The 27821-nt window shown below is 37.3% G+C and overlaps 1 protein-coding gene across 1 annotated transcript; it reads left to right on the plus strand.

Annotated features, from left to right (window-relative positions):
- Positions 1-89: 89 nt before the first annotated feature.
- Positions 90-26405, plus strand: TCTN3 (tectonic family member 3). The gene is made up of 14 exons (XM_012766971.2): positions 90-428; positions 606-729; positions 1028-1146; positions 3688-3815; positions 4052-4160; positions 4247-4362; positions 4875-4910; positions 5486-5566; positions 6457-6582; positions 7458-7565; positions 7983-8077; positions 8383-8536; positions 9458-9595; positions 25619-26405. The coding sequence occupies exons 1-14, from the start codon at positions 173-175 to the stop codon at positions 25841-25843; spliced, it is 1815 nt and encodes a 604-aa protein (XP_012622425.1). The 5' UTR covers positions 90-172; the 3' UTR covers positions 25844-26405.
- The last annotated feature ends 1416 nt before the right edge of the window (positions 26406-27821 follow it).

Here is a 27821-nt window from a genome sequence, read left to right on the forward strand (position 1 = left end):
GTAACAACCACGCTTTCTATTGGCTGAAAAGTTCGCAGCAATCGCCATTAGCCAATGAGAAGGTGCATGCGGATGACGTAAGTCGCTATGCGACTCCTCCCAGCCACGCTCTAGCAACGCGTCTAGAGACCGCGGAGCCACAAATAGGACCCTCAGAAGTCTCTACTGCCTCATGTGCAGACTGCAGCTCGTGCTCCTGCAGGTGTTCTTCCTGATGTTCCCTGAGAATGCCCAGCCTCAGCCCTCTTCCTCCTCGTCAGCGGCAGTGCCCACCTCTCCGGACCTGGGGCCAGGGACGCTGGGCTGGACCGTCCAGTCCTCCTCCGAGGGGACTGCAACTCCCCCGGATGTACTTGGGATCTCTACTGTGGGCCCTACTCTCGTGACCTCCTCGGCGCCTAGGAATAGAACTGTGGAAGTTTTCCCAGGTGAGGGAAGGGGTTGTGGGAGGTGGGAACTACTGACTTTTCAGATCTAAAATTCTGTGAGCAAAGTTGAATTGCCACAAAGCTAGGAATGGGGCTGTCGGAAGAGGGGGAATTAGCACTTGGAAGAACTTGAGGATCCTTATCCCGCTCGTTCTACTTTATGTTGTACTTTCATAGTCTTACCGGTCTGTATCTGTGACCTGACTCCTGGTACCTGCGATATAAATTGCTGCTGCGACAGGGACTGCTATCTTCTCCATCCGAGAACAGTTTTCTCCTTCTGCCTTCCTGGCAGCTTAAGGTGAGCTTCTGCGTGCAGGCTGAATCCTAAAAGCGTTTGGGCCCTTGAATGGGTAATATTTGGAAGTAGGAAAAGTTAGCCTTCGTGCCTCCCACCCTGACTTCCACTGCTAGGACATTCTCTTGTTTTTGTCCCAGAAATAGCCTTTTCTGATTATCTAGAGCAGGGCTGTCTAGTAGAATAGGACCTTCGCATTGTCCTGTAGCAGCTCAAGGAGTCCGCTCTTGAGCCATCCGTGGAGCCCTCTTCTTTAGACCTACCCCTCCACTTACTAATGTATCTTCCTCTTTCCTCACAGATCTTCAAGCTGGGTGTGTGTAGACAACTCTCTTATTTTCAGGAGTAATTCCCCGTTTCCTTCAAGAGTTTTCATGGATTCAAATGGAATTAGGCAGTTTTGTGTCCATGCGAACAACTGTAAGTAGAAACATGTTGGCTGTTTTTATTGACTAATATTTATAGACAATTACCTTTTTCTCTGGCCTTTTTTCCATTTCTTTTTTAAACTTTTTTTTTTTTTTTGTCCTTTGAATCTCTACCCCTCTTTCTACCTCTTGTCTCTGTCTTTTATTACTGAATATTTGCAATTTCTTATGCCCTTTTGGCTGTGGATCAGAACACTCATACAGAATGTTAATTTCAGTACTGGACCCTCCGAAGTCTCTACTGCCCCATGTGCACCCTGCAGCTTGTACCACTGCAGGTGTTCTTCTTAATGTTCCCTGAGGATGCTCAGCCTCAGCCCTCTTCTTCAGCATTAGGGCAGTGCCCACCCCTTTTAATTATCCCTCTTAGTTCAGATAATCACAGATAGACTATATACCCCACTTGCATGAGGACACTCACTGGATCCCCAGTTCTGGACACATAGTAGACACCAAATAATACTTGAATGAACATCTTTAACAAATGAGTCTATGCAAACTTTGTTTTTATTTCGTAAAGCAACAGTGTAGGAGAAGCAACATTAGACTACTAGGATCTCAGTCCTGCCATTTTCTTACCAGCTGCACAGACTTGAGCAAATCCCTTAGCATTTCCAAGCTCGTTTCTTCAACTATAAAGTGTGAAATAATATCATTGGCCCTGAAGGTGAAAGTGCTCTATATCTGTAGAGTGCAATAAATTTGAGAGATGGTTATTTTTGGAGTTTTTTAATGGACTTAGAAATGTGCTAGTGATAGCTATAACCTTTCTAAAGATATGAAGCTAATATATCTTTTTTTAATGTTTATGAAGCAATGTTCCTACACAAAATAGATTTAAATGTTCCCTTCATCCTGAAAGTCAAGTCACCCTGATTTCACCTCATTGTTAGAAAAGAAATTGAAAAACTATATTCATCTCAGAAAAGAATCAATTTTTGGTTTCAGAGGGACTTGAACTTGAAAGCATTTGTCAGAAGGCTGTGGCCTTTTAGGTTGTAAGATGGTAAAGGGAGCAAAGTGAATACTTCAATTTAAGGTAAGGCTGTCCCTTCCTTTCCAAACCTTCTACTACCTTCTGAATCCAGCCTTATGATTACGCTCCAGAGCTACTGAGGTAGTGCCCAACTGGTGCTCCCTGCTTTTGATGCCCCCTGCCGCCTCCCATATGATCCTGTACACTGCTTCTGGACCTGTGGATCTGACCATATTCTTATATCTTAACCACTTCAGTATGGCTGTCGTGATATGAAGGTGCACAGCCTAGCATCGACTTTAACGTTAATAACAAAACTTCTACAACAGTACTCCGAATCATGGCAATACAACCCTTGTACTGCATCAGAAAATCTCATGCATTTTAGAGAAAGACATTTTCCATCACCTTACAATAGTGATAAAACAAAAAGGAAAAATCCATTAAGAAGATATATTGTATGCTCAAAAAATAATAAAAGGCGTAGTACTAGATACTATTGTAAACAATGTAATATTGGCCTATGTGTAGCCCCATGCTTCAAAATTTATCATACTAAAGAAAATTTATCATAATATTCAAAAACTTGCCTTATTTCTTTAAGATATGAATGAAATAAAACTATAATTTTGAATTGACTTTTCTAATTTTTCATATATCAAAATAAAATTGTGCACATTTAAAAATAACATAATAAGGCCGGGCAAGGTGGCTCACGCCTGTAATCCTAGCACTCTGGGAGGCCGAGGTGGGCGGATTGCTTGAGGTCAGGAGTTCGAAACCAGCCTGAGCAAGAGCGAGACCCCGTCTCTACCATAAATAGAAAGAAATTAATTGGCCAACTAATACACATAGAAAAAAAAATTAGCTGGGCATGGTGGCGCATGCCTGTAGTCCCAGCTACTCCGGAGGCCGAGGCAGCAGGATTGCTTGAGCCCAGGAGTTTGAGGTTGCTGTGAGCTAGGCTGACGCCATGGCACTCACTCTAGCCTGGTCAACAAAGCCAGACTCTGTCTCAAAAAAAAAAAAAAAACAAAAACATAATAAAAACATATATATAAATGTTACCTATTCTGATTTACATTATAAGTAAAGCTGCCTGTAAAGTAAAACAAACTTTCAGTGCTTTAAAGCTTTCCTCATCACACAAGAGCAAAATGGATTCGTTGTCAATGCACAGCACAAACTATCGTGTGGACTATGATTGCTGGCTGTGGGCAAGGTTTCGAGGCCAGTGAGCACCATACTGAAATGGTTAATACTAAAACAATGATTTAGTTAATGGGTTGCTATCAGAATTGTTATCTCTGGAGATGGAGTATTGATTCGAAACCTTCTGGGAAAATGCTCTATAACTTGGTCTGAATGATGGTAATACAAGTATATAAATTTGTAAAAAATTTTTGAGTTTACACTTAAAATGAGTATATTTGTACACTTTATGTATATTATGCTTCAATGAAAATATTTTTAAAAATTAGTTATTTGACATGCCAGATATTTTAAAATACATATTTATCTTTTATCTAAATGATTTTTCTTTTAAAAACATTATAGCAAAATTAAACTATTTCCAGAAGCTCCAAGAGGTTAATGCAACCAACTTTCAGGCCCTGGCTGCAGAGTTTGGAGGCGAATCATTCACTTCAGCATTCCAAACCCAGTCACCATCAGCTTTTTACAGGGTGAGCCTGGGAAAGGGGATGGGATTGTTTGGTTTGGGTTTTTCCTCTCAGAGCAGACAATTGACAAGCTATCTTTGTGGTACCTCCCTGCAGCTAGATAAACCATTGTCGGCTCTTTGGAGAGCAATGCTGCCCATAGAAACAAGCTGTTGAGTTAACCTTTGTTTCTGCTTTTTCTTTTCTGGTGTAGTTCTGTCCAATCTCGCTACAAAAAATTTCTTCTATATTTTATTCAGGCTGGGGACCCCATTCTTACTTACTTCCCCCAGTGGTCTGTAATAAGCTTGCTGAGACAGCCTGCAGGAGTTGGAGCTGGAGGACTCTGTGCCGAGAGCAATCCTGCAGGTGAGCAGGGCAGAAGTACCAGCCTTTTTGCTCAATTTAAAATAGGCTTTCTCATTTACCACTCTCTTAATTCTTTGTGTTCTAAGGTTTCCTAGAGAGTAAAAGTACAACCTGCACACGTTTCTTCAAGAACCTGGCAAGTAGCTGTACCTTGGATTCAGCCCTCAATGCTGCCTCTTACTATGACTTCGCAGTCTTGAAGGTGGGTGCTCATTCTATTCTCACTCTGTTACCACTGTGGATTTGAAGTCAACATGCTTCAAACTGTTGTGGGTTGTGAAAAGAGCATTGAACTGGAAGTCACTATCCCCAAGAGCTACATAAAATTCAGAGGGCCTAGAAACCCTGTTGTCTGAAGACAGATTAAAGAATTAGGGATATATGGCTAGGATTGTCACCCATCTTGCTAATAGGATTGGCTTGGCAGGGTGGGAGGGGATAATATTTCACTGTTTCACCAAACTTCTTGTTTCTGCTGTTCAGCAGATTTGTCATGGTAGGTGGACATCAGAGTCTATCCACCCTTCCTTCTAGCTCTCCACTCCCTGGCATTTTAGTATAAGGAAGAGTCAGGTGAAAGAGAGGAAACAAATCATTCCAATGTATTGATTTCCCTCAAAACCAAAGCCTGTTGATAGTAATATAAAACCACAAGCTCCTAGTAATTTTCTGTGGGATATATGCACTCATGTCCCTGCTGTTCTCTTATTCTAGGTTCCAAGAGGTATGGCTGATCTGCAGAATATGGAGGTATGATGCTGTTTATCCAGAAAAAGGAAAAAGAATATTTGGCCCCCTTTCATCTGAGGGAATGTCAGTCCAGACTGTAATAGTGAAAGATAAATGTAAGCGTGATGTTGCAAACAATTAAATATGGATCTAAAACAGTGCTTTTGTGCTGTTCTATACCATTAACAGTATGTTCTATACCATTAACAGCCTCATGAAATAAGGATTCATAAGGTGTTAGATAAGTTTGGAAAACATAAGTATGATAAACTATTTAGGGTGAGCTTTTTGGAGTCTTTAATTTGTTAAAGGCCTTGTTAATCTCTAAGGGGAGAGTATTGAATACAGTGTTTCTAAAACTTATTTGACCATGAAACCATTATTTTATATCTAATAGAATTAGTGTTTTGAGAAATAAGTTTTGAGAAGTGCTGGTTAGAAAGACTTTTGAATTTAAATTGTAGGCTGGCAATGGACGAAGACAGAGAGAAAAGGGATGGTCAAGGGGAAGGGAAAATATTCATTTTAGTATGGTATCTAGCAAGAAGAGAGAATGCTCCTTTCGATTTTGTTGACTTCCTTCTTTCCCTTGCTAGTTCCAGGTTCCTGTAACAGTTGTCTCGCAGGTTGGTCCTCCTGTGTTGGCTGGAAACACTTGTCAGAATGTTGTTTCCCAGGTAGGGATGCTGGCCTCAGATTCTAGAGTGATGTATATGATCATTATTACCAGAGGTACCTCATTGTCTCTTTTTTTTTTTTTTTTTTTAAAGCTAGTCAAGCGTGGTTGTGGGGGGAGACAATGTTAAATCAGCTTAACAATAACCCACAACCCTCGGACCAACTCTCATTGTCTCTTAAGTACTAGGCTGACCCCATCTAAATTTTTGTGCATTACCTGAAATTTCACATGTCAAGAATAGAGCCCATCATCTTTTTCCCAACCATGTTTCAGTCATTTCCATTGCCACCATCCTCCATCCTCTGGAGGATTTCAGGACCAGAACATTAGAATTATTTCTGACTCTTCCTTTGCCCACATGCAGCCTTTTACCAGTTTTTACTGACTGAGCACATTTTCTTCATTGACATTGTCGATATCATCTGAAAGGCTGAAAAGTCAACTTCTTTTCCTCTATTCTCGCTCTTCTAATTGATCCAACCTAAAAAAGCAAAAATTATCTTAAAGCATCCTTTTAAAGACTGCTGAGAAATTTAAGGTTACCTTCAATTACTTGTGACTTCCATCCTCAGATATTAAGAGAGCCAAATATACCAAGTTTCTGTTCTGTGCTCACTTCTGCCTCTGTTTCTACTTGCCCTCCTCTACCCACAATCACAACTTTTCTTCCTTTTCAATTCATACCATAAAGTCACCTCCTCCATGAACCCTTTCAAAGAGCTCTATCTAGTTTATTCTCCATAGGCAAATGTAATATGAAGTCATCTTTATCATTTCATGGTTTTTGTGTTTGGCATTTTTAATATTACTTTTTCAGTCTCCCTCATTCAGTTACAATAATTGGTCCAATAACTATTTTTATTAATTGATTATTGTTTTGCATTTCAGGTCACCTATGAAATAGAGACCAATGGGACTTTTGGAATACAGAAAGTCTCTGTCAGTTTTGAACAAACCAACCTGACTGTGGAGCCAAGCCCTTCTTTACAGCAACACTTCATCTTTTACTTCAGGGTTAGGGCCCTTCTCTTATAGGGGATTAAGAAGGGAAGAAATATTGGGTTATAAATAGTTCCCCTGCTTCTGTAATCCATGTGAAATAGAATAAGAATATGAAGCCCTCCTAGTTCAATCTGTTGATTAATGCCTCAATATTTAATATTTCATAATTCAACTACAAGTTACAGGTATTCAACAAATGTTTATTTGTTAATGTTTTCTCTGATACTCTGGTCCAACAAGATTGACTTCAATCTCAAATCAAAACTCTTTTTTTAAATAGTTGTTTTGAATCATAAACTCAACCAACATCCACAGAAATTCTTTAGCTTTTCTCCTATTCAGAATTTTATTCATTTCCCACTTAATTTAAGTTTCCAGTCTTGATCACCACCATTTAGCTTTCTTCTACTTCTTTCCTCTTTTTGAACCCAGCAGAATTCTTCTCAACTCTACCTTCAGATGATCATCCAAGCACTGTGTCTGTCAGAACTCAACTCTGGAACATTTATAGTTAACTAAAATATATTTTTAAAGTTACGTTTAAATTCCTCTGATTTTAGCCAGGCTGAACATAGCCCTAAATTGCTAATAAATTTTTAGAAATAGGGCTAAGGTATCCTTGATAGATCCTTGGTGTCGTAATCCTTGATAGAAGTGGCATATAGTGAATTTCAATATTCAGATCACTGAGGATTTATTTTAGTGAATAAAAAAAAGTCAAATACTGGAGTAGAAATTTCTGCAAAATGCTACACTGTGGAAAGAAGCCAGATTGTTCATTGTAGCTCACTTATTACACTGCCTTAAGAAAGAATATGAAGCCACGAAGTAGAAGGTGGCAAAGCATGCTTTTCTCCATAAATGACTTTTCTTCACTCTTTCTGCAGCCGTTTCAACAAAGCACAGCTGCTCCTCTTACTGGTCCTAGAAGTGGGAATCCTGGCTATATTGTTGGGAAGCCACTCTTAGCTCTAACTGGTGATATAAGTTACTCAGTATCCTTTTTAGAGCTGGGTACCCTAATGAGAAGCTGATCTTTTAGATTTTTCGATTCTTGAAGTTCCCCATTTTTTTGGTATTCAGCACTTTCTTTACCAAATTATGAATACATTATGTTCTTGAATGTTGATGCCACCAAAAGCTTTAAAACTTACATTATACTGGCCAAAGGTGAGGGTTGGACTGATTTTTTGTTTTAACGAGATATTTATATACTGGCATCCGGTTAACCATTTTGGAAAAACAGTAATTGTCTCTGTTTTTTTAATTACTAGGGGGGAAAAGCATACATTTTTTACTTGACTGATATAAATAAAATATAAATAGTGTTAAGGGAAAATAAGAGCATAAATTTTCCAATCTTGCCTACTTTTTTTCCTGTTATCTCCTTGACCATCGCTTTTCCACTTCAGATGACCCTTTTGCAGAGCCAGGGTAATGGGACTTGCTCTGTTAAGAGACATGTAGTACAATTTGGAGTGAATGCAATGTCTGGATGCAAGCTCAGGTAAGTCTTTGCTTCCATATGATTTCCCACAAATTTGTTTCTGCTTATAAGGGAATATGTTGATATAATACCTTTTATGTTTTAAATGATAGTTCAGAGAATGCTATTATAGTTAGGAATAGTCTTTTAATCTAAATAGTGTTAACATTGCTAAGAGTTTTCTGACAGTCCTTTAATATCTACTAAAGATTATTTCTTCCAATCTATTTTATAATATTTCTGATATTTGGATTAATATATAGTACTAATAAAGTTGCATTATTATGTTAGCATTGGACTTCAGCCTCTGTGGTGTTTAATTACAGGGTGAAGACAGCGAACTGCAGCCACTTGCAGCAGGAGATTTATCAGACTCTCCATGGAAGTCTGAGACCAGAGCTTATTGCCATCTTTGGTAATGCTGACCCAGCCCAGAAAGAAGGGTGGACTAGGATCCTCCGCAGGAGCTGCAGTGTTTCAGTAAGGAGAGAATGCACATTCTGTTGAAGTATATTTTCCCCCTTTGTAAATTATGGATAATAAGGTTAAAACCAGCCTTGTCTCCATAGATAATGTGTTTGTCATAGAAGGAAAAGTGTAAGAAATCATGCCCACTTGAAGTCATTATTTCAAAGTAGGTTTATGCCTAACTTATTTTCCTTACTTAGAAAAAAAATTATGGTAGAAATTCTAGAGATTGCCTGTGGTTCAGAAGCTCACCATGTATTTCAAATATTCTTAAATATTTGGTAAGCACAGATTCTTTCATGAGGTTATATAAGGACAACAGATTCTTCCTGTTGTTCTCATAAAAATTTGCATTTGCACATTGAAATACGTTATCCAGTTAAAAATTGAAACCATACAGAATGGTATATCCTTCTATATGGATCTTTGCAATTAATCTTCTTAGAGTACTGCTTTAAGTATACCATGTTTCTATTCTGGAAACTTTTGAGGCTCTCTGAGGCCTTCAAAACAGACAACTTGGATGGATTTCATAATTTAACCCTTAGTTGTCCTCTTCTTTAACCTTTCACTATTCCTATGTTCAAACCCTTTACTTTAACCAAGTTGCCTGCTCAAGACCAGTGCCTCCCACACAGCTGGTACATAGGAGATAACTATAAATTAATGAGTGAACGTCTCTCTATGGCATCATGTGCTGCTCTAGTTGCATACCGTTTTATAAGACATCTCCCTATCCAAATTTGCCTTTAATCATCAATTCTTTAAAAGCAAAAATAATAATATGGTCTGTTGTGAACTTTTGTGTTCTTTCTTTAAACCTTCTCCATTGTATAATATAACATTTAAGAAACAATAGCTATTTAATGCATAGTGACTGACTATTGGCAACCATCAGGCAATTCAAGCAGATGTTTCTTTACCCTTCTGCAGGCTAAAAACTGTACTTCATGCTGTTTCATACCAGTTTCCTTGGAGATTCAGGTATTATGGTCATTTCTAGGCCTCCAGTCCAACCCACAAGCTCATGTGTCATCAGCCCGATTCCTATACCAATGCCAATCTGTAGAGGTAAGTTGTGGCTCATAAAAGACCACTAAGTCTTGCAAAGTCTAGACTGTATTGTCACCATTTGGTAATCAGACCATCCTTTATCTTCTGAAAGACAATTTATGTTGCCAAACCAATGTTTGTTCATAGTAAGCCGACAGTTAATTTTCAAGTCTATCCTCCCTGCCTGGTCACTGAAATTAACATGCTGTCATGAATACAACCTATATCCTATTTTTACCAGTTTTTTTTTTTAATTTCCTTACCTCAGGTAATAGGTTAATTTCTTTTAAATAATCCCACCACTATTACTATACCGATTGATTCAACTGCAGAAAAGATTTTCCATAAATAAGTGTTCAATGTGACAATCACACACATATAAGATTCTCGGATTGCTTGATGACTTGGGATATAGAAAAAAAAATTTTGAAAAAAAAGAATCTCTGAGTTTGTTGATTGCAATTAAAGTTACTCCTGTTGTATTTGTAGTCATCAGTTATTGGTTTATGCCCTCTATTAAATGAACAGTTTTGACCAGGTGCAGTGGCTTACTCCTATAATCCTAGCACTCTGGGAAGCCAAGGTGGAAGGTTCACTTGAGCTTGGGAGTTCAAGACCAGGCTGAGCAAGAGCGAAACCCTGTCTCTGCTAAACATTGAAAAATTAGCCAGGCATGATAACATGTACCTGTAGTCCCAGCTACTCGAGAGGCTGAGGCAGGAGGATTGCTTAAGCCCAAGAGTCTGAGGTTATAGTGAGTTATGATGATGCCACTACACTCTATCCCAGGAAACAGAGCAAGACCCTACCTCAAAAAAATAAATAAATAAATAAAATTAATTAATTGATTAAAAAGTAAAGGAGCATAATTTTTGGATAGTTCCCAAGGACTAACTATAAAGTAGGAAAAAACTAAAGCAAAAAATTGTATAGACTTTCCTATCATTTTGTATGATAATTATTAATATAATAGCTAAATGTTTATTGAACATTTACTTTATGACAGGTACCGATAGTATTTTTTATCAGTGTATTGTGTTAAGTATTGAATTCTCACAACAAACCCCAGAAGGTAAATAGCATTCATTTACATGGTTCTTTGCTACTTGTAATTTTATGCTAATTGGGCCTTTAAAGGGATCTTTAAGTTTAGGGATTAATAAAATAAATTATATCTCATGTCTGCATATAAACTTTTTTTAATTTTAAAAAATAAAAGAGGCCCGGCGCGGTGGCTCACACCTGTAATACTAGCACTCTGGGAGGCCGAGGTGGACAGATTGCTCGAGGTCAGGAGTTCGAAACCACCCTGAGCAAGAGCAAGACCCCATCTCTACTATAAATAGAAAGAAATTAATTGGACAACTAATATATATAGAAAAAATTAGCCGGGCATGATGGCCCATGCCTGTAGTCCCAGCTACTCAGGAGGCTGAGGCAGCAGGATTGCTTGAGCCCAGGTGTTTGAGGTTGCTATGAGCTAGGCTGATGCCATGGCACTCACTCTAGCCTGGGCAACAAAGCGAGACACTGTCTCAAAAAAAATAAAAAATAAAATATATCTCTAGGAAGAAATAACTAGTTTTACAGAATATTCTTTATCAATTATAACCAAAACAATGAGTATAATGAACAATGTAGCATCATCATAGGACCAAGTCTCTAAACCTTTCTAAAATTATAATATTTAATTCTTGTTTATCACCAAGTGAATCATCTGCTCTTGAGATTATCTAGGAGACCCACTGCCTGCAGTTTATGTGGTCAGCATGGCTGTGAGTCAGATGGCCTATGTCTACATCAAGTTATTTTACTTTTCTAAATAGTTTTCTTTTCTATGAAGTGGAGGTTAATAATACTAATTGAGTTGTATAGATTAAATGAGATCATAAAAGTAAAACACTTAGCACAGCTCCTAGCACATAATGAATACTCAGTAAGTATTATTCTTTATATCATTATTATTTTTATCATCATAACTTTTTTGGCCCAAGCTTCCATAGAAATGGTATATAAAGAAGTTATAGGCCGGGCGCGGTGGCTCACGCCTGTAATCCTAGCACTTTGGGAGGCCGAGGCGGGCGGATTGCTCAAGGTCAGGAGTTCAAAACCAGCCTGAGCGAGACCCCGTCTCTACCAAAAATAGAAAGAAATTAATTGACCAACTAAAAATATATATACAAAAAACAATTAGCTGGGCGTGGTGGCACATGCCTGTAGTCCCAGCTACTCGGGAGGCTGAGGCAGTAGGATCGCTGAGCCCAGGAGATTGAGGTTGCTGTGAGCCAGGCTGACGCCACGGCACTCACTCTAGCCTGGGCAACAAAGTGAGACTCTGTCTCAAAAAAAAAAGTTATAAGGCAAAATAGAAAAGAAAAAAAGCAGATATTAGAGCACTGTTTTTTAACTTTTGTTGGCTATCTCCCATGATAAATTTTACATCATGGCCCAGTTTACAACACACATACATATAAAATGGGAATAAAAGCTTTATAAAACAATGCCTTTGCTATATGCAGTGTACTCTGTGATATTTCTATTCTAGTTTATTCTATTTTTGTTTTTTTTTTAATGTTAGACAAAACCCACTAATGTGTCGCAGTTTACAATTTGAAAAAGACTTTTTTTTATTACCTCATATTATAGGGGTACAAATATTGTTAGGGTTACATGTCTTGCCCCTGCCCCTCCTCCCCCACCCCTCTATGCTAGAGCTTCTAGTGTGTCTCCAGCTTCCAGGTGGTGCGCACTGCACTCACTGTGTAAGTACATACCCTTCCCCTCCTTTGCCCTTCCACCTGCCCACTTCCGGATTACAAATTTTTTTTCCAGACATTTTGGTAACAATGTATATCTTTGCCTCTCCCTAAAAAGGGATAGAGGTAATCCCTTCCCCCTCATAATGCTCACCATTTCCTTAAGCTGTGGGTCTCCCCCCTCTAACTCTCTGTTGAACACTACCGTTTTTTGGGCACCATAGTTTTAGTCAGTCAGTACCAATTTAATGGTGAGTAGATGTGTAGCCCTATTTCCAGATCTTGTGTCGTCTCGCTTTGTATTACGGGCTTAAGCGTAATCCAGGATAGCATAAATGGTGCTAGCTCACTGTCGTTTCTTAGGATTGAGTAATATTCCATTGTGAGTATATACCACATTTTAGTTATCCACTCATGAATTGACGGGCACTTGGGTAGTTTCCATGACCGTGCAATAGTGAATTGTGCTGCCATAAACATTTGGGTGCAGATGTCTTTATAATAGAGAGACTTATGTTCTTTTGGGTAGATGCCCAACAACGCTATTGCTGGGTCGAATGGTATTTCTATTTCTAGTTGTTTGAGATATCTCCAAATTCTTTTCCACAAAGGTTGCACTAATTTGCAGTCCTACCAGCAGTGTAAGAGTGTTCCTATCTCTCTGCATCCTCGCCAGCATTTGTTGTTTTGGGATTTCTTGATACAGGCCATTCTCACTGGGGTTAGGTGGTATCTCATTGTGGTTTAAACACTTTTTTTTAATTTCTGTAAATTTATGGGGTATATGATAAATTTTCTTACATGTATATAATATATAGTGATCAAGTCACGGTATTCAGGGAATCCATCACCCAATCACAATTCATTTTTATTAAGTATAGTCATCCTACTCTGCTATCAAGCATTGAATTTATTCCTTCTATCTTACTGTATGTTTGTACTTTACTGTATGTTTAACCCACTTCTTTTTATCCTCTCCAATCCCTTCATTTACTCTTCCCAATCTCAGTTATCTATTTTTCCACTCTGTATCTCCATGAAAAAACACTTCTAGAGAATATATCTTTGACTATATTCCAAAACTACTTATATTTTTTATTTAATAAATGTCTTTTATTGATTATAATTGAAAGTCAGCTGTGTTTTATACCTCAATCAAATAGTATATGCTAGAAAACTGCCAGTCTAGCTACCTGAGTGTCTTAGTGGGTGTTAAATTTTATGGACCCCATTGACAGAATCTGTTAAACATTACTGATTTACTAGAAAAATGCAGACATGCAACTTTCCTTATATAGTTTCAAGGGATTTATTAGGTTCTTGAAGCCAGGCTAAGAACCTGTGCTACAATCTCTTATTAAACAGGGCAGTATACTAGGAAAGATAAGGAACACTAAACAAAATAATTCAACATTAGATTTTAGAAATAATTGCTATAGGAGAAAGGGCTCGGAAAGGGTTCTGTTTCCCTTTCTGTTATGTCTTGGAGGACACCAACTGACCTCTTCTGAGAAGAGACAACAGTAGCACCACCAGTAGACTTGATTGTTGTGACAGTCAGTGAAGTTTCTATCACTAAAGTCTTTCTTTTTCAAGGATTAATGAGCTACTATTTGCCTCTATCTCCTAATGAATTACTAGACTGTAGAAGTACTTTGCCCCCTTCTGTGGTTTTTTTTCTTAATAGCTAGTATAGAAAAAACTGGCCTAGTTTGTTGTGTTTTAATATATTATTACCTCTTTTTTTAAAGAACTTTTCAAAGTATGCTCAGTGTTCCATGTTAAAATACATAACCACTTAACATCTCTTCCTAATATATGATGTTCAACCATATTTATTCTTTTTTTTAAATTTTAGCATATTATGGGGGTACAAGTGTTAAGGTTACTTATATTGCCCATGCCCCCCTCCCCCCTCACATTTATTCTTTAACACAGTGGTCCCCAACCTTTTTGGCACCAGGGACTGGTTTCATGGAAGACAGTTTTTCCACAGCCGGCAGTAGGGGGTGCCAGAGCTTAGGCACTGATGCTGTAAATACAGATGAAGTTTCCCTAGCTTGAAGCTTCTCACCTCCTTCTGTGTGGCCTGGCTCCTAACAGGCCACAGACTGATACAGGTCTGCAGCCTCAGAGGTTGAGGGCAGCAGCTTTAACATATTCATTTTCAGTGATTCATTTGAAAATTAGTAGTTTCATTTACATCTTTAAAATAAGTGAGAGAACTTAAATATTTTCATTGGCTTCTCCCTCAAATATGTATACATTTGTCCCTAAAAGAGACTCATATAATAGATACAACAGATACAGTTCATGTTTTTGGATGAGGAGTCTGATGTGAATAAACAACTGTAAAGCACATTTTGGAAGAGTTGAATAAACTTGAATATGGACTGTATTTTAGATAAATGTTATTGACATGAAAAGCTAGAGGCTATTTTTTTAAAAAGCAGATTACAAAATAGACTTATAATATGATCTCATATGGTTAAAAATGCATATATGGATATCTATATGTATAAACAAAGATAATAGATATTAATAATGGTATCCTTAGTGATGGAAATGTGGTGTTTTATTTCTTATTTTTACTTATGTGTATTCTGTAGCTCTTTACAATATAATTTACTGCTTTTATAAAATTAAACTTCAAGTCACTAGAAACATGTAAAAATAACTAGATGTTATTCAGAGATGATTTTATTCAATTTCATTAACAATACCATGATAAAACAAATTACTTAGGAAAGATTTAACAGAAAGAATGAAACACCTCTTCACTGTAAGACATTACTGAGAGAAATTAAAGGGGACCTAAATGAATGGTTCATGGAGAAGACTCAACATTATAATGTCTATCCTCAAATGGATCTATAGATTCAATGCAAACCCAATAAAATCCTAGCATGCATTTTTTTTAGAAATTGACAAGCTGATTCTAAAATTTACATGGAAATGCAAAGACTTAGAATTGCCAAAACAATTTGAAAAAGAACAAAGTTGGAGGATTTACAGTACTTGATTTTAAGACTTACTCTAGGTCGGGCACGGTGGCTCACAACTGTAATCCTAGCACTCTGGGAGGCCGAGGCGGGCGGATTGCTCGAGGTCAGGAGTTTGAAACTAGCCTGAGCAAGAGCAAGACCCCATCTCTACTATAAATAGAAAGAAATTAATTGGACAACTAATATATAGAGAAAAAATTAGCCGGGCACGGTGGCGCATGCCTATAGTCCCAGCTACTCGGGAGGCTGAGGCAGCAGGATTGCTTGAGCCCAGGTGTTTGAGGTTGCTGTGAGCTAGGCTGATGCCACGGCACTCACTATAGCCTGGGCAACAAAGCCAGACTCTGTCTCAAAAAAAATAAAAAAAAAGACTTACTCTACATCTCAGACAATGTGGTACTCTGGTATAAGAACAGAAGAGAGAGTCCAAAAATAGATTCACAGATCACATCAATTCAATGGGAAAAGGAAAAAAAAATGTTAACAGTTGGTGCTGGAACAACTGGATAAAACTGGAACTACTAGCTAAACATATTATGGGGCGGGGCGGGGGTGCGGGAATGAACTCTGATTCTTGTCTTACTCCATACACAAAAATCATAGACCAATACATAAAACCCAAAGTTATAAAGCTTCTAAAAGAAACAGGAGACCATCTTTACAAATTTGAAGTAGGCAAAGATTTCTGAGACAAGAAACACAAATCATTAACCATAAGACTTTAAAAAGTTGATAAGTAGGACTTTATCAAAACTAAAAATCTCTGCTCAACAAAAGATACATTTCATTAGGAAAATGAAAAGGCAGGCTAGTTGAGGAGAAAATATTTCTCAATACATTATCTGACAAAAGACTCATCTAAAATATGAAAAGAACTCCTACAAATAAATAATACAATGACAAAAAAACTAAAAATGGACAAAATATTTGAACAGATGCTTCACAAAAAGAAATAAACAATGGTCAATAAATGTAAAAAACTATTCAACATCATTAATCATTAGATACAAATTAAAACCACAAGATAGTACTTCATGCCCATTGGAATAGCTAAAATCAAAAAAGACTAACAATCATGTTCTAAGAATGTAGAACAACTGGCATTCCTATACACTGCTAGTAGGAATGAACAGTGGTACAACCACTTGGTCTTAAATTTTACAAATGCATCTTCTCTATGACTCAGCAATTTTACTCCTAGTTCTTTACCCAGGAGAAGTTAAAATATATGCCCCCAAAAAGGCTCGTACAAGAAATTTCATAGCAGCCTTATTAACAAAACCAGAAGCAACCTAAATATCCATCATGAGGAGAGTGGGCGAATTGTGGTACATTCACACAATTTAATACTACTCAGCAATAAAACAGAATGTATTACTGGTACACAAAACAACATGGATGAATCTCAAAAACGTTTATCTTGAGTGAAAGAAGCCAAACACACATACACACACAAAATATACTGTATGATTCCATTTATATAAAGTACAAGAACAAGGAAAACTAATCTTTAGTGATAAAAGGCAGAAAGTAGTGCTTCTGGGAGAGGGACAGGGAATAGACAAAAGAGACCCAAAGGAACTGTGAAATGATAGACATATTCCAGATCTTGTTTGGAGTATTTGCTATATAGCATATATAATGGGCAAAACTCACTGAACTAAACACTTATGATATATATTCATATTATATATAAATATATTTATTGTTTATAAGTTATACCTTAATAAAAATAATAAAACCAAACAAAAAGACATTTAAGAAAAGTGAAAAGGAAAGCCATTAACTAGGGGGAAAGGTTTGCAATACATGTATCCGACAAAGTTCTTGAATAGAACAAAGAACTCTTAACAGCTCAGCAATGAGTTACACACTTGAATTTATTCTAGTTCAAATAGAACTAGTCTGAATATAGCTACAAAAACACATCTAAGACATAGTATCTATAGCTTTTTCTTTAATAATGATAGTTTCCATTTGTAATGATTTGACATAGGGGATTAACATATAATGGTTTGAAAATTGTGATTATGCAGATGTAATATATTGGTTGTACTCCTTATTCCCAAAGCCAAATAAAGCTTAATTCAAACTCTTCATGTTGTTACAAAGTAAATCTTATTTTGAGACAAAGAATTTTGCTGCACTGTAAATTGAATTAAAGCAAATTAATTCCCCAAACTTTAGAAAGTGTTAAAATTGTTGGTGGTAATTTCTGAAGTAAACATTGTGAAATATAGCTTGAAGTAGAAATAAATTAAGTCAACCATACCTAACAGAACTGGATCCATAGTAAAAGAAATGTGCTGACTGGGCTATGTGTCTTTTGTCTGTGCTGACAAAAGAAATGAGATAACCAGACTTTGAGGGAGTTTTTTTTCTCCAATGCTCTTGATACATACACTAAACAGTGAATTCTCTAATGTTGCCTATATATAAGTTTAAAAACATAAATAGAAGAACTTTAGACTTCAAAATTAAAATATAACACATTGAACATAACTCAAAAACCTTTATTATTCATGTGGTACTAAAACTCAAATTCTAAAATGGATCAGTAACATCCGCTATTATCCAGTGACCTGGTAAGTGAAATTCATGTTCCTTTTACTTGGACTATCTACTGCATAAGCTACATTTGTTCAAAACCTCGATACAATTATACTGGGAATTTTTTTAATAAATGAAGGATAAACATTTCACTTGAAATATCTGTTAATAAATATATGAATGAAATTAAGCCCACCCATTAGGGACCCTAATTACAATTAGGATTACCCATCACCTGCCCAACATCAGATAAATGTTTTTCTGTTTGTTTTTTTAACATTTTAGTTACATTTTATATCTTTGCCTCTCCCTAGCAAGGGTTAGAGGTATGTCTTTCCCCTCCACAATGCTCACCACATCCCTAAGATGTGGGTCATACATATGTTTTTTAAAATAAAAAAATGCCAGAAAAGAAGATCTCTTAAAAAATATCCTCCCTCATCATCCTACTCTCCAGAAATTACCTGTTTAACTCTTTTATCTGTTCCCTCCAGTATTTACCTTGATTTCTAAGCAGTATGTATACTTAGTTATCTGTCTTTTTAATTTAAAAAATTATTTATACATAACAATTGTACATATTTATGGGGTGCATATGATGTTTTCATAAATGCATACAACATATACAGATCAAATCAGGGTGTTTAGGATAGCTATCACCATGAACATTTATCATTTCTTTGTGTTAAGAACATTTCAAATCTTTTCTTCTGGCTATTTTGTTTTTTTTTTTTTTTGAGACAGAGTCTCACTTTGTTATCCAGGCTAGAGTGAGTGCCATGGCGTCAGCCTAGCTCACAGCAACCTCAAACTCCTGGGCTCAAGCAATTCTGCTGCCTCAGCCTCCCGAGTAGCTGAGACTACAGGCATGCACCACCATGCCCGGCTAATTTTTTCTATATATATTAGTTGGCCAATTAATTTCTTTCTGTTTTTTATAGTAGAGACGGGGTCTTGCTCTTGCTCAGGCTGGTTTTGAACTCCTGATCTTGAGCAATCCGCCTGCCTCGGCCTCCCAGAGAGCTAGGATTACAGGCGTGAGCCACCGCGCCCGGCCTCTTCTGGCTATTTTGAAATATACAATATATTGTTAACTGTAGTCACGCTACTGTGCTATCAAGCACTTAGTTATCTCTTGAATCATCAGTTTCAGAGATAATGACTTCCTATTTTCATAGGTGAGTTCAGCTCAGTTATTTGCCACTGTCTGTACACACTTGCTAAATTTACCAAATTCAGTCCAACTTCACAACATATCCCTCTTAACACTTTCCCAATGTAGTTGCATCAAAATATTTTATTGTTGTCATTCAATGTTTCATTATTATGATTAAGTAAATATTTATGCTGAGCCAAGTAGTTCAGTTTTTGTGAAACTTTATTTTTCCTGAAATTAATAATTACCTCATATTTCATTCTTAGTTTTCTTTGAGCTAATGGCTAAGACTTCTCACTCTCTGCAATAGCTGTAAAATGTCTCTCAATGCAGTTTTCCAAATAGTTGAACTTGCCATATACTCTATCAGTTCCACTTTTTCCTATGTAGTTGCTTCATGGAGACCTCCATAACCTGATATAATATGGTCTAGTCAGGGTTGGGGAGCCTTTTCATGTTGGAAGGCCACATTAATCAAATAAAGCCGCATTCAAGAAACTTCAACTAGATATACTTAAAGATGTATATTATTTTGTAAAATTCTAACTACTATGTACTTAATAATTTCAAAAAATGAAAACTGTTAATTTTAAAGTTAACTAACCTTTAATGACTTTGTTATGTCCGCTTTTTGTTGGAAAGTAGTTGAATATTTGGTTACAGCAGGGAGGTCTGCATGGGCATCAGTCATCTGTGACCTTAAGGGCAATTTGATTTGTATTAGGTTGGAGAATGTAGAATCACTGTGGTTGAAAAGCAAAAAGGCATTTTTCGGCCATGTTGCCAAAGGCATGGGTATTCTGCTGCATTTTTCCATATTTTAATTGGATCTTTCTCAGCATCAAACAATGACTTTAAAATATTATCCCTGAGAGCTCAATCAATTCATCTGTAGTTCTTTAGGTGCCTTGGTAATATCAACTAGGTGAGCTGAAATGCTGATTTGAGTGTAATGTCATGATTCTCAAAGTCACTGAACTTTTCATTATATTATCCAATTAATAGATCTATAACAGCTGTGTATTCTTCAGATGATTTGCATATAATATCATCTTGCTCATCAATGACTTTTGCTAACCAGGGAAAATGTTCATCCGAAAGTTCCGTTTGAAGAAGAAGTGTTTTGAAAAAAGATAGCTTTTTTGAAATTCTTGGATTGTTTGTGCAACATATCATGTATAGACTTAGTTTTACCTTGCAAAGAAATATTCCAATTGTTTTGATTGGACATGATATCACACAGAAATGCTGCATTCCTATAGAAATCTTCTTTCAATAATTCACATTGCTGATTCTGTTCTTCATAAAATTTATCTGTTCTCAGAGATCAAATTTTGGCTAACATCTGTCCCTGCAATAGCCAATGCACTTTAGAATGATATGGCAAATCCACACTGAATACCTCATTGTTTAACTTTAGCATGTTATGAAACTGACAGTGCATTTGCACAAATATAGTTAACAATACTTGTTGCAAAGTGTCACTTATAATAGCTTTAGCACAGAGATTTTTGCTATTGTCACATACAGTGAAAAGAAATGAGAGGATCTGGATCTGTTACTTTTTTCATCTGTGTAATAAACCCTTCATGTTTTCCTGTCACAGAAGGTACACTGTCTGTACACACTTATAAATTTATCAAATTCAGTCCAACTTCACAACATATATCTTGAAAGTTGTTGAATATATCTATCCCCTGTGTTCTGTTCACAAGAGTGCCCAAAGTGAGTAACTCTCATAGCAAAAGAAATCTTCTGTTATGACCCCAGTGAAGTATAAAACCTGTGCCAAGTCAGTAGTATCAGTTGATTCATCCAAAGCAATTGAATAATATATATTTTTCTGTTGAAGTATTACATGAAGTTGTTTTGTTAAGTTGAAGGCTAATGAATGCTGCCGATCAGTTTTGGTTCTCCTTGAAAGAGGCAGTTGTTTGTACTTTGAAATGTTATCAGAGTCTAAACGTTCTACAACTTTGACAATGAATTCTTTCACAATTTCTACATCATTGAATGACTTCCCTTTTTTCCAGAGTATATAATCTACTTTATAAGTTGCTTTTGTGGCATTATTTCCAGGTCTTATCACTGCTTGAAAGAATTGTCTTTGCTTTTTACTTTCATCTTTTAATTCCTGCAATACAACCTTTCATGCCTCTCCTTCTGATTTAAAATATTTGTGGTCCTTATAAGTGTTATAATACTAATGAGCTTTGAATTTCTTTAATGTTGATATTGCAGTATCACAAAGCAAGCAAATCATCTCATCTTTAGCAGAAACAAGATAATATTGCAATTCCCAATCCTCATTAAAAAATCTGTTTTCTTCCTATAGTGTTCTGTTGGTCTTCTTTGACATGATGGGCTGTTAAGCAGACTATTAAAAGATAGTGTTGAGCTGTGCAACTATTCACAAATTCCACTTCAAACAGAAACACAGTGCACTATTGTCAAAGGCTGATAACAAACTGGTGTACTCAACTTCCATAAACTCTCGCCAGCCAGCTTCGTGCAGTAGTGGCACCAGTCAGGTAGGGGAAATTAGACCTAAATCATGAGTGTAGCAGCCATCAATTTAGCCCTTATGGCTTACTAATGTTTTAATTGTGCTGGTCAATCTGGGAGGATTATTTCATTGAAACTTGTTTTATTCTTTGATATTTTAAATATATTCATTTTAAAAATAAAAATGTAAAAGACAAAAATGTATTAATAAAAATAAAAGGATTTATTCTGTAAAATTTGGCCTTTCAGTCAAAAGGCCACACTTAAGGACCTAGAAGGCCACATGTAGCTTTAAGACAACAGGTTTCCCACCCCTGGTCTGTCTAGTTGCTGCCCAGCAGTTGTCATGGGACCTTCCTTTACTGCCATCTTAGAAGTTCTTACTTGTGTTAGATTCACTGTTTACTGGATGCTACGTCTTCCTTTTTCTTGGTCTACTCCCTTGTTTTGGTGGAGCTCAAATTCTGATAACTTCTTTGGGAAAAGATACATGTTCTTTAGTTCTTATGTCTGAAAATAACTTATTCAACCATCATCATCATCATGCCTAATTGATCATTTGGCTACGCATAAAATTCTAGATTGAAAATTATTTTCACTCACAATTTTATAGGCAATTTTTCATTGTCTTCTAGTTTCTAATACTGCTATTCAGACACCATTTTAAAACCTTTTTATTCCTAGTAGTCTGAACTTTCCACAGTATTATGCTTTGGCTAGGTCTTTTCCTCATTCATTATACCAAACAATTCATGGGGTTTTTTTACTCTGGAAACTCAGTTCTGAGAAATTTCAATTGTTACTACATGGCTAATGATTTCCTCCCCATTTTCTTTGATCTCTCCTTTTGAAATTCCTATTAATCTGTTAAAGGGATGTAAGATTGATTTTCTGATATTTTTTCTTTTCTCTCATTGTCTATCTCCTTATGTTTTTGTTCTTCCTAGAAGAGATTCTCAACTTTACCTTTCAACCTTTCTACTCATTTTTTATGTTGACTGTCACATTTTAACACTTAAACTCCTTCTTATTCTCTATTTTTTTATAATATCTTTTTCTTCTATATCTTTGAAGATATTAACAACTTTGCATCTTCATCTTTCATTGTCTCTGTTTCCTTGGAGTTTTTTCAATTCATTTGGTACAGTTTTTCTCTTTAATGTGAGATGCTTTCCCTCCATGTTTGTCAGTCTCTAGCTTTCTATCCAAAATAAGAATAAGCTATTAAGCTGATTGAAGCTCTGTGATCATGGGTGAGACTTACTGACTGGTGGCCTTCACTGCAGGGCAATTAGTATCTTTGTGCCTTTGCTGAGAGTGTTAGTGTTTTTAAGAGAAGACCCTCCAGTCTCCTGACTGAAGGGTATGGGTATAAGACAATCTGCAAGTATTTTAGAGCTGGATAGATAAGTAAAGAGATTTCATCCAGAGTGTTCCCTCTATGTTTAGTTTTTTGTTTTGTTTTTTGACAGAGTCTCACTCTGTTACCTGGGCAAGAGTGCCATGGCATCAGCCTAGCTCACAGCAACCTCAAACTCCTGGGCTCAAGCGATCCTTCTGCCTCAGCCTCCCGAGTAGCTAGGACTACAGGCATGCGCCACCATGCCTGGCTAATTTTTTTTTTCTATATATTTTTAGTTGGCCAATTAATTTGTTTTTATTTTTAGTAGAGATGGGGTCTCGCTCTTGCTCAGGCTGGTTTTGCACTCCTGACCTTGAGTGATCTGCCTACCTTGGCCTCCCAGAGTGCTAGGATTACAGGCGTGAGCCACCGCACCCAGCCATCTATGTTTAGTTTTATGCTTCACTTTGTCTTTCTCTATGTCCAATGTCCCTGAATCACCAATTTCTCTGGCTTATGTTGTTCATTCTCTTGTTGAGGTGGGAAAGGGATAGCTGATTGCACTGAGGGGATATCATTCAGTAACCATTTTCCATCCCTACATCATCCCTGCCTCCTTGTTATCTCCTATTACTGAGTCTTTCAGGGTTCTATAGAGAAAATCTGCTTGCTTCTATTCTCTGAAGACTTTTAGGTTTGGCCTTCTTTCCCTCTGGGAAACTTTGCCTCCATCTGCTTTCTGTTTTCACATATGGTATCTTCTCATTTCAGTAGAGACGGAGTTTTTGTATCTCTTTCTTGTTGGATTGGAATAGTTTTGAGATATAAAGGGAGAAGACATGTCTTTACACTTCTGTCTTAAAATCAAGTCTAATAGTAGCTCTTGATGAGCATATATTCTGAATGCGGCTGAAAGAACAACTCTATACAAACAACTTTTGTCATGTGGGGTTTCCCAGCCAGTGAAACACCCATATAGACATAAAGATATATGCTTGAGGAGACATGGACCTAAGGAATGACTTCTTGGGCTCATGGTTATCTTAGATAGGTCCGTTCTGGGTATAGACTGATCTCAAGGCTCCAGAAATTTCCTGATTCGGCAGTTTGAGGAGGCCAGTAACACTGTTATTTTCCTTGCCTAGATTTGAAACTAATTAAAAGGAATCAGAAAGAGATTAAAATGTAAGTTTTAATACTAATTAACACTAGGTGGGTAGATGTGGGTTGGGTGTGTAGCAGTGGGCTTCCTGATGCAACACTGCACTCTTCCATCATCAAGCCACCACCCTAATTCCAACCCCAGCTCCTTTGGGTATTCTCCTGGGACTGCCAGTGGGCAGTTTCAAAATTGCCCTTCTCTTAAAAGTTCTGAAATGGGCACATTAATTAATTCAACTCCTAGACAACACTGAACCCAAAGCTGAAAATTTATTGCCTATTCTATTTCCCATCCCAGAATATTACTAGCTATCCCAGCCAATACAGCTCATCAGGCATTCTGCAGCAAGATTAAATAACAATATTAACATACTTCAATAATGTCACCTGCAAAGATTTGCTCAAAAAATTGAATATATATCCTCTCTCCTATAAATTTCCTGGGGAGAAATTGAAGTCTTAATAATAAATTCTTTCATAAGTTAAAAGTCTAAAGAAAGTTTATTATTTAAGTAATATCTATTTTCTTTGTCTGATTAGTCTCAGCCAGTCTTTGATGCCTGGCTGGAATCAAGATTCCTTCAGCAGCTTCAGCCCAGGTTGGCCATCCTTGTAATATATATGGTTCTTTCAGCACCTCAGAAGTTACATTATTAGTTCTATACATTAGTCCCTCGTGAGCTTCACTTTTTAAAGAAAGAATCCAAAGAGTTAATATGCAAGATTATCACAGCAATGGCTCCACACCATTTAAAAAATAACAGGCCCTAGAAGGGTTATTCCAGGCAAAATTATCTTCCCAGAGCCTGATGCTTACTGTTGCCAAAGACCACAGCAGATAATACGGGCATCAGAGTGAAGGAATGGAGAAAATCTTCATTTCAGTTCAACAAGACACTTATTTACCATCAAATTTTAATCTGAAGTTTGCTTGGTGAGCTCAGAATGAAGGAATCCACTTTAGATAAACATGATTCCAGTGTTTGATGTCATCAGGCTGCTACCATCTCTACGAAAAGCTGCATGTGTTAGATCAGATACTTGAGTCAGCCTGACAAGTTCCCTTCTTGTGGAAACATCTATTTTATTTGACTTGAATTGGTGGGTGGTTGGCAGGATCCTTTCTAATCCTGAGAGTCTGTGAGTTACCTTTCTCTCTGCAATTTAAGAAAGAATAGAATTGCCACTATTACTTTCATTTATACACTTAAGCTGTTTCAGAGCCTGGAGCCTTCTGAGACCTGATAGGGTAGAGTTGCTAAGCATGCAACAGCAGCCGTTTTGCCATCTGGCCTCTGTGATATCAGACAGCTTCCCAACGGGGGGAAGCTTGAGTCAGTATTTAGGTAGGTATAACTGCTTACAGTTCTGGTGTCATGGACTGTTGCTAAGAAATTCATTTCCTTGTGTCTCATTAAGAGAACCACTTAGGGCCAATATGAGATAAAGGCTATCTTGCTTATAACAATTTGGTTTTGGTCTTTCTTCAGAGAAAATAACATTCAACTTAGAGGGCTATATGAATGGGGACCGAGCACTGACCTGTCACTGACTTTTTTCCTGTAGGATTCCCAAGAAGTACCTTTGACAACTCTTGTGAACTTTGTGGACATTACCCAGAAGCCAGAGCCTCCAAGGGGCCAACCCAGAATGGACTGGAAATTGCCATTCGACTTCTTTTCCTTCAAAGTGGCATTCAGCAGAGCAATAGACTCTCAAAAAAGCTCAGTCCCTCCCATCCTTATCCTGTGCCTTTTACTACTTGGAGTTCTCAATCTAGAGACTAATTGAAGAAAAGAGAATAATCAGATTTCAGTTTTCCCTATGGGAAGCTCTGAGGCAGCCTACTTATCTTGGCTAAACAGATTCTCACCTGCTTATAACCAGAGGAAAGCATTTAGGATAATAGAAGATGCAACTGAAGGAATCTTTGTATATGAAAGAAGGTACTTTAGAAAAGCAACAAAAATATTTTACTCATCATAAGCTCTCTGCTTAGGGCTCTGCAGGCAACATGGTACAAATTAGGTTCTCTGTTTCTTAAGCCAGGAAGGCAAAGAGGTTTCCTCCAGCCCTTCTGGTTGTGTTATGCCTAACTTAAGGTTTACAAGATCTTCATCCATCTGCCCTAGGCACAGGTGGGCACAGGAGAAGGAGGAACATGCTGCCACTGTCCTCTGGATTTAAGAAGAACTAACTGTTTAGAACAGAAAACTTCTGGCTGTATATTATGTCTGGTTTCTTTGCCAAAGTCTGGCCACACCGTTTGCCCTGACATGAGTGAGGAAAGCAATTTTTTATACTCAGTTTCTAAAATAAATGTGGAATCCCAGCTCCCTTTTCTACCAGCCAATGACTCTGCCATTTATTTCTGCTCTCTCTTTCCTTCCATTGTGGTGATGAGAAACAAAACTGATTGAAATCTTTGTTGTACTAATTCCAGCAGCATGGCAGAGGTTCACTGACCTGTGATCTGCCTCCTGATTATTTTTCTATGTCTGTGAGGTTTAAAAAAAAAAAGATAGCATTTAATTTGGGGTTCTTATGTTCTTTCCCTGGGAGATAAACACTCTGAAGACCCCAATTTTGTAGCATTGACATTAGTAGTGAGTGCAGTATAAAATCTATTTTTTTTAGCATAGCACAGTGGCAGCTTACAAAGGGCCCTGCCTACCCAGCCAATTCAGAGATTCTGGCTGGCAGAGAAAACTGCTTAAAACAGTAATTTCCTATTACCATTCTTGAGTGGTGAGGAATTGATTGGGAATTATGCTAGAAAACTTGGAAAGCAAGGAAGCATAAAAGGGTTTAGGCCTGGAGCAGAATTATGCTAGCCTTATAATTAAGGCAAAATTTGGTGCAAGATATGTCAAATCTAATTGTTTTAAACTTTAAATCCCTTTTACAAAGAATTGAATGTAAAAGAATAGGATACAATAATAATAACTCCAGTGACACTCTTTGTAAAACGTGGAATTGTAAATTATAGCCTCTCAGTGACCCGACCATTTAGTCAGGAAAGATTGACATGTGACACAGGAGACATATTTGTTCAGAGAAGCAATTGATGTTGCCTAGATAGTAAGCAGCAAGTTTGGAGAAGGTGGTAGGATTGTAACTGATGTAGCAGCATGGGTGGCACTAGGAGAGTGGGCAGGAGGAGGAAGTGATCCCAGGAGCCTAGAACTCACAGGCTTTTGCCATAAGTCCCAGTAACTACTCCACACTCCCAGCCCTACTCCACAGAGGGCTATCAGGGGGAGAATCTCTCTCTGCCAGCACTCCAGCTTCTACTCCACACTGTGTGGGCTCGGCAATCTTTCTGGTGCCCATTTAGCAATTAATATTGTTCAAAGGGTGGATTTACATGCCTCTGTTTTACAGTACCAGGTAGGGGGAACATCCGTCAGTCATATACAGTATCCATGCTCATGTGGGAGTAAGGAGAAAACTTCTTTTCCCAGAAAGTTCACCGAAAGATCAACTCACAATTAAGGCAGATTAATAAGAGCAAGAGGTTTATTTACCGTGCCCATAGGGAGAATCACAGAGTGATTACCCAATGTCCTAATGGGATCCGGATATTTTTATACCCTTTTAACAGGGGAAGGGGAGATGAGGAATATAGGTAATTCTGTTTAGGGGCAATAAATGGTTACTAGAGAGGATGAAGGGATGGAGGAAACAGATTGACTTATAAATTATCCTGAGTGATAGGTATTTAATATTATGTTTAAAAGTATTTGGGCCAGGTCTGGTTGCATTCTTG

This window comes from Microcebus murinus, chromosome 14 (genome assembly GCF_040939455.1).
Source record: "Microcebus murinus isolate Inina chromosome 14, M.murinus_Inina_mat1.0, whole genome shotgun sequence".
Taxonomy (NCBI): Eukaryota; Metazoa; Chordata; class Mammalia; order Primates; family Cheirogaleidae; genus Microcebus; species Microcebus murinus.

Excerpts from the sequence above, each read along its gene's own strand:
- TCTN3 (XM_012766971.2), top strand. The coding sequence starts at position 173 with ATGTGCAGACTGCAGCTCGTGCTCCTGCAGGTGTTCTTCCTGATGTTC. Across the intron at positions 8,078-8,382 it reads ATGTCTGGATGCAAGCTCAG|GGTGAAGACAGCGAACTGCA; the intron begins GTAAGTCTTTGC and ends GTTTAATTACAG. Across the intron at positions 9,596-25,618 it reads ACCAATGCCAATCTGTAGAG|GATTCCCAAGAAGTACCTTT; the intron begins GTAAGTTGTGGC and ends TTTTTCCTGTAG.